Source organism: Saimiri boliviensis, chromosome 2, assembly GCF_048565385.1.
Source record: "Saimiri boliviensis isolate mSaiBol1 chromosome 2, mSaiBol1.pri, whole genome shotgun sequence".
NCBI lineage: Eukaryota > Metazoa > Chordata > Mammalia > Primates > Cebidae > Saimiri > Saimiri boliviensis.
The window spans coordinates 197,651,557-197,662,588 of NC_133450.1; the positions used below are offsets into that span (position 1 = coordinate 197,651,557).

At 38.1% G+C, this 11,032-nt stretch overlaps 1 protein-coding gene across 1 annotated transcript; it reads right to left on the reverse strand.

Moving 5' to 3' along the window:
* Positions 1–2,774: 2,774 nt before the first annotated feature.
* LOC101038422 (olfactory receptor 13C7-like) lies at positions 2,775–10,054 on the reverse strand. Its single transcript, XM_074395114.1, has one exon. It carries the CDS (start codon positions 4,801–4,803, stop codon positions 3,841–3,843), a length of 963 nt encoding a protein of 320 aa, XP_074251215.1. The 5' UTR covers positions 4,804–10,054; the 3' UTR covers positions 2,775–3,840.
* Positions 10,055–11,032: the final 978 nt, after the last annotated feature.

The window sequence follows — 11,032 nt, forward strand, 5'->3', positions numbered from 1 at the left end:
CTGCACCATACAGGCACAATCCAGCTAAATACCAATACATATATATGCAGGCATCCCTTGGTACCTACGAGGATTCCAGGACTTCCATGAATACCCAAATCCACAGATATTCAAGTCCCTTATATAAAATAGCATAGTATTTCCATAGAACCTACATTCATTTTCTCATATACTTTGAATCATCTCTAGGTTACTTATAATACCTACTACTATGTAAATGCTATGTAAATACCCATTATGCTGTATTTTTAAATTCACATTATATTGTTATTTTTATTGGCTTTTTCCTGAATATTTTTGATCCAAATCTGTTGAATCCAAGTTATTGAAATCCATCAATATGGAGGGCTGATTGTAAAAACATAAATACAGATATGTAGATAGAGGTAAAGATCTTCAACCGAGATATGTATTGCTAACAAAAAGATCAAGTTTGTAGTTTGAGTCCAACCTGATTGCTCCTAAGGCAAAAACATCAAAACTATTCAAGGAATTTAATGGTATTCAGAGCCTCTACAATATTGTTCTAGGACAATCAGATTTGCCTATCATGTAGGTAACAGACCAATGCACCAAAACATAAGAGTTGCAGCAGAGAAATAATAGAAAGATTGTATGGTAGCCAAATGAGAAGGTGGAAAGGAACCTTAAATCCACCTCTCCAAGGAGTTTTGGCTTGGAATTTTTCAGGGAATTTTGGCTAGGAGGGTGCTGAGGAGCTAATTGCTTAGTATGTGTGGAAGGAGATCTTTAATAAAGATGTAAAAACTGCATTTTGGGGGCTGAGTTAGATCCTCAGAGAGGGTCTTCACACTGGCTGGCATCAGTGGACCCATTGGAATGCAGGATCTGGAAAATATCTCAAAATGGAAAACTTGAAATTTCTTAACATTAAAGATGTTATCTATACAATTTAGGACCTTATGATAGGAGCTACTTGACTTTCAAGTAGTAATCAGCTGTACGGAAGTGGGCCATACAAGGCAGTCTGGTTAATGCTTTGCTATGTTTCTACTTAAAGCTTATGCTTTTGTTAAACCTAGCAATTTAGTTTTGTCATTTTATTAGGATGGCTTCAATATCACATTCACAATGTCTAGGATACCATGTTTTTTCTCTAATAAGGGCAGGAATATGTGTGGATCCTAAATCTGTGTAATGTTCCCATTCATGTTACTTTGCTGTTTCTTCTGTTTCCTCAATTAAAGTAAAAATTTTAAACCAAAGGGTCAGGAAAGTTATTTGAGAAATTCAAGTCTATTTATAAACAGTCAAGAATAGAATGGAAACTCCAAGGAATTGGATAGGTACTCAGTACCCTGAAGCCTGTAAGAAATAAGACAAAGTAAGTGTTAGGGGCTAACAAAGGAATGTGAAACAGGCCTGACAGAGAATTTATCAGCAAGAGGTTTACAACTATTATCCCCAGTGCCAAAGTGAGCTTCCTAAAGCACCAATCCAAAAACATCAGTTTCTTTCTTATAACTGTTAGTAGATTCTGTTGTTCACCGCAGTGGTTCAAAAACTTTTCCTCACAGCAGAATACTCAGTTTCCAATAAAATATTATGTGGAACCTCAGGGAATATAAAATAGACACAAGTAGATCCAGGTAGGAAGTTTGGAGTATCACAGATCTGACTTCTCAGAATTTGCTCATGTATGTGGTAGCCCTGATTCGCCTCCAGAACTCCAGAGAACAGAGGGTCATCACCTCAAATCTATAGAGGTATTGACTTATATTAGCATCTGAAGCCTTGACAATTGGGTTCCAAACTACCTTTCCAATCTTCTCTGTCACTACCCCGACAATACAACCCAAGTTCCAACCATTCCAAATTCTCAGTAGTATTCCACATCTTGGCACTATTTCATCTGTCTAGAAAATCCTTACAAGATCAGTAGGAGAAATGGTTTTTCTAGGTTATCCAAGTAGAAGGGCTTCTCCTTTCCTGGGACTTCCCCTTTGAGGGATTTACACATATTCCCCTACAAAAACATTTAACCTACTGCATTGTAATTGTGACCTACCTAATGCTGTGACTCACTTAAGTTACCCTCATCCTATGGCCAGTCTCAGCATGATGATACTGCAAAAGAAACTGAATCCATCACAAAATGTCATAAAGAATGTTGTATATCTTTATTGAGATTATCAAGACACACTGAGGTAGGGTCCCATAAAACCAGCATCAAAGCTTTCCCAAAATTCCATGTAGGTAATTTTTCCTTTTCCTCTAATCCTATTTTTATCAATGTAAATATCTGTCCTTCTATTGTCAAAATCTCCAGTATGCACTGAGTTCTTTCTCACTATCTTATTTCTTTTCTAGAGATGGTTCAAGCCCTTTCGTATGACAATCAGCTTATTTAAATTACTATAAATCCAACCATTATTCTGCTCAGCCCAACAAAGACCCAATAGAGTCCAGCTTAGAAGGTAGGAGAGATGAGGCTGGGCGCGGTGGCTCAAGCCTGTAATCCCAGCACTTTGGGAGGCCGAGGCGGGTGGATCACAAGGTCAAGAGATCGAGACCATCCTGGTCAACATGGTGAAACCCCGTCTCTACTAAAATTACAAAAAATTAGCTGGGCGTGGTGGCACATGCCTGTAATCCCAGCTACTCAGGAGGCTGAGGCAGGAGAATTGCCTGAACCTGGGAGGTGGAGGTTGCAGTGAGCCGAGATCACGCCATTGCACTCCAGCCTGGGTAACAAGAGCAAAACTCCGTCTTAAAAAAAAAAAAAAAAAAAAAAAAAAAAGAAGGTAGGAGAGATGAAAGAGCCATAAATAAGTATTCTTTAATACTTTTGTCTCCAATGTATGTGTCAAGCTGTATTCCACAAGACTGCCCCCTCACCATGTCTTCGTTGTCGCTTCCAGGCTGTTTTATATTTTTTTGTATCACCAACATTTACCACAATGCCTGAGACAAAAATAGGTATTCAGTAAATACAGGTTGACTGAAGAAGTAAATGAGTAGTAAATGACTGAGTGAATGAATGGAATGCTCAGATTCCATAGAAAATTCATGTAATTGCAAAAACCTAACTTCTTACAACAGTAAACCCATTATCACTGTGTTCTCAGAGAACGACACTATCAAGTTAGTTAGAAGTAAAGTAATGTTTTTGAATCATTTCACAGTAATGTTTTTCACTCAAAGACATCACTGCTCATCTATTAAAACACAAGGCAGGCCATATTTCCCATCATCTGGGGTGTCTGCACATAGTCTCACATTGCCTTAAACACCTCTGCACAAAAGACATCTTGACAGTTTGTAGCCAAAAGGAAATCATCCCCAGGAAATAGCTTCATTTTTCCATTTCTTCTCCCTCTATTACATAGACACAGGCTAGGTATCTAACACCTTACAGTGCTCCCCAATTACTTCCATGTGATCAAATCTACTTCATTCTGAATTATTTACTGTTGAAGTCATATAGTATTCTGATTTTTAGCAAGATGCTTTCTACTTGATCTTCCTAAGAATGGTGTAGATATGGGATAAAATATTAAGTTAGTAAAAGGGTACTTCCTCTTAGATTATAAAATTTATCATTCAAAGATTAAACTAAACTCTATTCGCCTTAAGAAGGAAGGTGGTTTGGATGAGAATCCTTTTATCCATAAGTTTTTGTCCCTCTTTTCCTTAACTCTGTCATGAAGAGAAAAATAACTCAGTCCTGGATTTCCCTCTTTCTTTTAAGTAGTAGGAAGAGAAAAATGAGAATTTCAGGAATTCATGGAATCATCAACCCTCATATTTATTTTGGAAACTCTGAGTGAGAATAAGCCCTACATTCAGAGTAAAATGATTTTAAAAATAAAGAGGCATTCACATTCTTTCTGAGCAGTGTTTTTGACACAGTATACTCTTCACTGCTGCCTTCACATCTTTGTTCCTCAAACTATAGATGAGAGGATTAAGCATAGGTGTCACCACTCCATAGAAGAGGGAGATGATTTTGTCTGTGACTTGTTCTTTGTCTGCACCAGAAGAGTCTTTAGTCTTGGGGTTTGCATACATGAAAAGGATGGTTCCGTAGAATATAATCACCACCGTTAGGTGGGCAGAGCAGGTGGAGAAGGCTTTACGCCTTCCTTCTGCAGAAGGAATTCTCAGAATGGTGGAGAGAATAAAAACATACGAAACAACAACAAAAAGTACTGGCCCTACAAGAAAAATCATGTTAGCAACAACCATGCTAATAATATTTATGGAGATATTAGCACAGGCCAATTTTAAGACAGCCAAGATTTCACAAGTAAAATGATTAATGACGTTATCCCCACAGAAAGGAAGCCTCATTGCAAGGGACGTTTGCAACACAGAATTGATGCCTCCTGCAATCCAGGACCCAGCAGCCATGGACACATATGCAGATTTGTTCATGATGATAGGGTATCGTAGAGGGCTACAGATGGCCACATAGCAGTCAAACGCCATCATACTTAGAAGGACACACTCCGTTGCTCCCATAGCAAAAGAGAGAAACATTTGCACTCCGCATCCAGAGAAGGAAATCGTTTTCTTTGAAGTTAAGAAGCTGCTGAGAAATAGTGGGATAGATGAACTAGTATAGCAGATGTCCAAGAATGATAAGTTACTGAGGAAAAAGTACATGGGGGTGTGCAAGTGGGTGTCATAAACACTCACAATGATGATGACTCCATTTCCCAGTAGGATCACCAAAGACATACACAGGACCAGCACAAAGTAAATGGCCTCTAGCTCTGGGTAGCCAGAAAGCCCCAGCAGCACAAATTCTGTCACAAAAGACTGATTAGACTTTCCCATGCTAATATTTTCTTCGACCAAGAGAAATTCTGTAGTGGCTGGAATGTATGTGGATCTTTTATACCAATGTCTGTAAGAATCATTTGCGTTCTCAAATGGCTTCCCTTATGAGTAATAAAGACCTGTAAATGTGTACACAAATAGCATAAGAATATGTTACAGCCCTCTAAGTTAAGATCAGTTAGGCTTCCAGACTTCATGAAGGAAAGTCCTCAGCTCTCAAAAAGAATATTCTTGTTAGAGAATAGGTTAAGAACACATGCAAATGAGCTAGAATTATGTATCTTTTGCATTATGAATTTTAAAATATTTTAATACAATGTTACCACCATATTTTGACCAAATAATCCAGAATAGAAAATGTATGAAATATTACTAGCCAACAGATATCTGACCATTTTAACCAGTATTATTATCTGTGACCAAATAGTTTTCTTCACACTACCTTATACCTAACAAAATTGCTGTTCTTCTGTTACTAAAATCAAGCTGTATGTGAAAGTTCCCCTTCAATGGTAATTCAATCTTAATTTCAGAAGAGTCCTGCGGGCTAAAGGAATAAATAGAAAATATTTTTTTTTAGGAAAAAGAACTTTTGGTTATTCCTAATTTAGGGTAAATATGAATACCTGAAATATTCTAAGAATATTGACTAGAGAAGAAGTATTCCTTATAAAATAACAAAGAAAAAAACTGACATAAAATTATTCTTGTTTGTCTTTTTCAATACAGATAAAGAAATCTTTCTAGGTCACCCTATGGTTCTGCCTGACATACACAATGAATAAAAAGTTGACCTTAGAAAAACTCTAGTGTACATTTCTTAGTCTATAATCAAACCATAAATAAATGCATAAATTAAAGAATTTCAGCAACAAGGGATTTGCTCCTTTACCTCTAAGTATGAGAAAATACATATTGTCTTCTTCCTGCACAGAAGTCAGCTTTCTCTGTTCTAACAGCTGTTCTGCTGATCTTCCTCTCACTGCATATTCAGAAATACCCATGGTAATGAGAGGTAGGTCACTCAAAAAGTTCTTAAACACAGCTATTTGCTATAATTATTTGTATCCCCATTTGATGTAATATGGAGTATTTCTATATTTAAATGCCAAAAACAGAAGTCCTACATTTTTAATCAAATTGCTAGCCTCATAAGTTCCATCTCAATAATTTCACAAAGATAACTAAAAGAACTGCTTCTCAGTTCTCATTAAAATCAAGTAGCTGCCATTGCTATTGTAAAAGCCAACTAATCATTGGCAAAATAGAAATTTGTTCTAGTAACGATGAAAGCTGGGGCTCTTTACAGCCTTTTCACTAGCAGAGGATTCTTTAAAAGACCAGCCAATGAAGCATTAAAGCAACTTAAAGTGTTTGCTGCTTTGAGGATGCTTCAAATCCCAAAAGTAATTTAAACCTCACAATGTGGATTGGACAGAATTTTAAAACTTTCTAGTACTTTTGGGATGAAGTCCCTCAGAAGCAATTAAAACAAAGTTGCTAATACAATTTAATTAAAGTTTAACTCATAAAACGGTAACATATTATAGCTTTACATTCTCTGGGAGGAACAAGTTTAGGAACGCTATGGAGGTAAAATAGCCAAGACACGGAAATCAACATTCACTAGATCTGATGGAGAGATGCGGCAATAATCTGTGACACTTAATTCAAAATGATGCTTTGTTCTTAATAAATGAACCGTTAGTCACATTTGTTTTGACCATTAATCCAGGAGTCTCCCAATCTATAAGCTTCATACTGGTCTCATTGGCCCCTCTAAACAGCCATAATCCTATGCACGGTCATTTTAATTTTGTTCATTCATACCCTCTGTTCAAATATATATGCAATATCCCAACCTCATTCAACCTGCCCTTTAGTTATGTCCACACTAGCATGGCACAGCATGAGTCTGACCACAAAACAATTTCCTTGAGTGAGCAAGCCTTACTTTACTTTTTAACAGGAAAAGAAATTCTGACTTGAAATAATTATTTGTAACACTTATTATGACTATCTTTTGAAATGGATATCAACCCTTAAAGAACTCAGGTACTTTACATAAATATGACAAAATAATCTTTCAGCATGGAAACAAGTGGAACCACCATGTGTAATGTTAAAAAGAACGGAGTAAAATTAGACAACAGGGCTCTTTTTAAGTCAGTGGACAATATTTTTTAAAAGTTACTGAGCCTGAGATGTAACATAATGCTGAAAATGGGTAAACTATTTATGCCATGTAAAAATGGTATTATATGCTTCCAAAAATCAAATTTGAAATAAAAAATTCTCAGAGTTGTTAACTTTATGCAAGAACATATTCAATACACTGGTTTGAAAGGCAGATCTTGGGCATGTTTTCTCACTAATCAATATTCAATGGACAAAAGAATTCAACAGGTTGAAAGCGACACTGTAGAAGCTATACTGTAACGCAAATGGAGGATAGACTGTAACTGTAAAACAATTTATAAGCAAACTCTGCAAAACAAAAAAAAATATGTCAAGGAAAGCCAAATCATTAGAGAAATATAATTAACGAGGTATGTAATATAGATGCTTATAATTTATTTATTTAATTTTTTTCTGAGACAGGGTCTCCTGCTGTCGCCCAGGCCGGAGTGCAGTGGCACAACCACAGCTCGCTGCAGCCTCGACCTCCCAGGCTCAAGTGCTCCTGCCACTTCTCTTCCTCTCAAGTAACTGGGACTACAGACATGTACCACCACGCCCAGTTAATTTTTGTATTTTTTGTAGAGACGGGGTTTCACCATGTTTCTCAGGCTCATCTCAAACTCCTGGGCTCTAGAATTCTCCCGCCTCAGTCTCCCAAAGTGCCGGGATTATAAGCATGAGCCACCGCCACACCCAATCAGATGTTTATAATTTATTACAAACAACAAATACATTGTGTAAGCATTATTCATGTAATATTTTTATTTCATCACAGCACACTTACACAAGGAAATTAGAAATACTTCAAAGTTAACTGTGTCATGTATTTTTATTTGCTAATATGGTAACTCTAACTTCCTGTGACAAAGACTCACATGGAATTCAGTCGAAGCCTGATTGCCCCATCCAGCATCACTGTCAGCTCCAACCACTCACAGGCACTGGAGAGAGTGTGAGACCCAGATCTCTGGGCATTACTGCTCATAACAATACTGCCAGACAGTACTATTTTCAGAACTTTCAAATGAGAAACAGAGAATATTCAGTCTCTTTCTGTTTGGGCTGCTATAACGAAATACCAAAAGACTGAGTGGTCTATAAACAACAGAAATTTGTTTCTCACCTCTCACAGTCCTGGAGACTGAGAAGCTCCAGTTCAAGACACCAGCAGAATCAGTACCCGCGCAGGGGCTGTTCCTCATAGACATCTGTTTCCAATGGAACCTCGTGTGAAGGCAGAGATGAGGAATCTTCTGGGACGTTTCTTTATAAGGGCAGTATTCCCATTCATAAGGGCTGTACTCTCATGATCTAATCCCCTTCCAAAGGTCTCCCTTCCCAATACCATTGCCTGGGGATTAGGATTTCAACATATAAATGGGAGGGGGGACATACGCATTCTGTCAATTGCAGAGTGTGTTTTGCTGAGTCATTCTAGCGGATACAGGATTATTAACATTATTGGTTGTCTCAGATATACCTAGTTACCACATAAATATCGCCTATAGCTGCAACCCTCCATCTCTGTCCATAATAGTAAGAAGAAACAACTAAGATGAACTTATAGGTCCTCATGATCAAGCACTGCTCTCCAACATTTCCAAGCTCTAGTCTATCATCTCATCTTCTGTCTGATTTTATTCAATTCAGTAAACATTCACTGAAGCCTCCCTTGTTCCAGGAACCATTTGCCTGCTTCTGCCTTAGATCTTATGAATTACTCTGATCCCCTCCCAGACACTGTAGCCTATTATAAGAATGGCAAGCCAATGTCTGGGGTCTCACTACCTTGGGTCAACTCCCCTAATGCCACCTGTCTGTCTATACTCCAGGCAGAACTCTCCCTGAATTCTTTTTTCACATTTCTCTGCCTTATGCTGTACTCACACATCAATCCATGCTTTTCCTTTAAGTGGCTGATGTAGGCTCCTTAAATTTTCTCTCAAACTCTTAGGTATGTGGTGTTCGGACACCTTCTTCTTATCCCTCAGGAAACTGGTATACCTGTTCATTTTATTTTGTCTAAAGATAAACCAATAATATATGAATAATTAAGTATCTGGTATAAGCCTTTTCTTTTCCCTAAAACAGTTTACTTCACTAAACTATGGCTATCTTTCATCTAAATTGTGAATAAAATTTTAATCTCATATTATGTTTAGAAAATTTCATTTCAAAACCTTGAAGTTAGACAAGGGTAATGTTGTTTTGGTTTGTTTTCCGGGTTTTTTATTTGCTTGTTTTGTTGTGTTTGAGACCAGGTCTTGCTTTGTCACAGAGGCTGGGGTGGAGTGGCTCAGTCTCAGCTCGCTGCAACCTACACCTCCCAGATTCAAGTGATCCTCCCACCTCAGCCTCCCAACTAGCAGGGACTACAGGCGTGTGCCACCACACCCAGCTAATTTTTTGTGGAGACATTGTTTCGCCATGTTGCCCAGGCTGGTCTCAAATTTGTGGGCATAAGGGATCACCCTTCTTAGCCTCCCAAAGTGCTGGGATTACAGGCATGAGCCACTGCGCCCAGTGATGTTTTCTTACATTAATGAATGCACACAGGACCTCATCTATCTCCTCAAGCTAAAGTTTATCAAAATAGTTAATATTAGCTATAATGCAGCTACATCATGACCAGTATATTTACTCTGTCAATCAAGAGAGTCTCTGTCACAGCCTCATTATCATTCTCTTTCTTGTGTCCTGTCTGTTTCTTAACAGTGGGTTTTGTCCAGATTGGAGAGATCATAAAAGGCAGCTAGTAAATACCAATTAGTCCATGATATAAGGAACAGAACAAGGACATAAAATTGGAACCAGCTAACTAGAATTCAGGTGGGTTATTCCCAAAGCCACATAGTGGAAAGATCGGGGTTGTGATTAGAAAAACACAGAACTACAGATTAATAAATATTGTTGAGCTAGCCAGAGACAGAGGAATGGGTAAGACAGCAACGGACAATATAACTTAACCCAGTTGAAAGACGAGTCTCAGTTTAAGTTCTGTTTCTTTCTTAATAACTTTTTAATCTAATTAATCATTCAATAAACAAATCCTTTGCTAGTTTGCTCTTTCCAGAAACTAGAAATATGTTATTTTTAAAAAATAATAGTGTTAATTATTACAAATAATATATTTCTAGTTTCTGGACAAAGCAAACTAGCAAAAGTTTCTGACTTCTGCTCCATTCAATGGTGGAAATGTCATAGAATTAAGATCACAATGTATCAACATGAAAAGGAAAATGAAACTAGAAGATACTCAAGGAAACAGAATGTAGCCACAAGACTTCTGACAAGAAATCTACTGAGGGAGTCCTTTTAAGGCAGCTGCTCTTTCTCTATTGCATTACCATACAGATACTATATTTGAACTTCCTCCAAGCTTCACAAACTAAGGGAGACAAGGTAACATCAGAGTAGCCAAGAACTAAGAAGAAGTGAAGAATGAGTAACTAACTACATGGGCACACAGATCCATCTACCTGGAGAGTTCTCTCCTTCTACATTATCTCCCTGCAAAAACTCGAATATTTGAAACAATTTTTTTAAAAAGACTTAGATTAATTTTGACCATGCACGGTGGCTCACACCTATAATCCCAGCACTTTGGGAGGCTGAAGCAGGCGGATCACAAGGACAGGAGTTTGAGACCAGCCTGGCCAATATGGTGAAACCTTGTCTATACTAAGAATACAAAAATTAGCTGGGCATGGTGGTGGGTGCCTGTAATCCCAGCTACTCGAGAGGCTGAGGCATAAGAATTGCTTGAACCTGGGAAGTGGAGGCTGCAATGAGCTGAGATCTTACTGGACTCCAGCCTGGGCAACAGAGTGAGACTCTGTTTCAAGAAAAAAAAAGGGGGGGGGGGGGAGGAGGGAGGGAGGGAGAGAGGGTGCGAGGAAGGGGATGGGAGGGGAGAAGAGAGAAGGAGGGAGGAAGGAAGGAAAGGAAAAGAGTAATTTCCAGGCTGAGGTAAAGGAAAGTGCCCAGAGATTCCGGGTTTCCAGGTGGCAAAACAGATTTGAACATACCCAAAGAATAGTTTAAT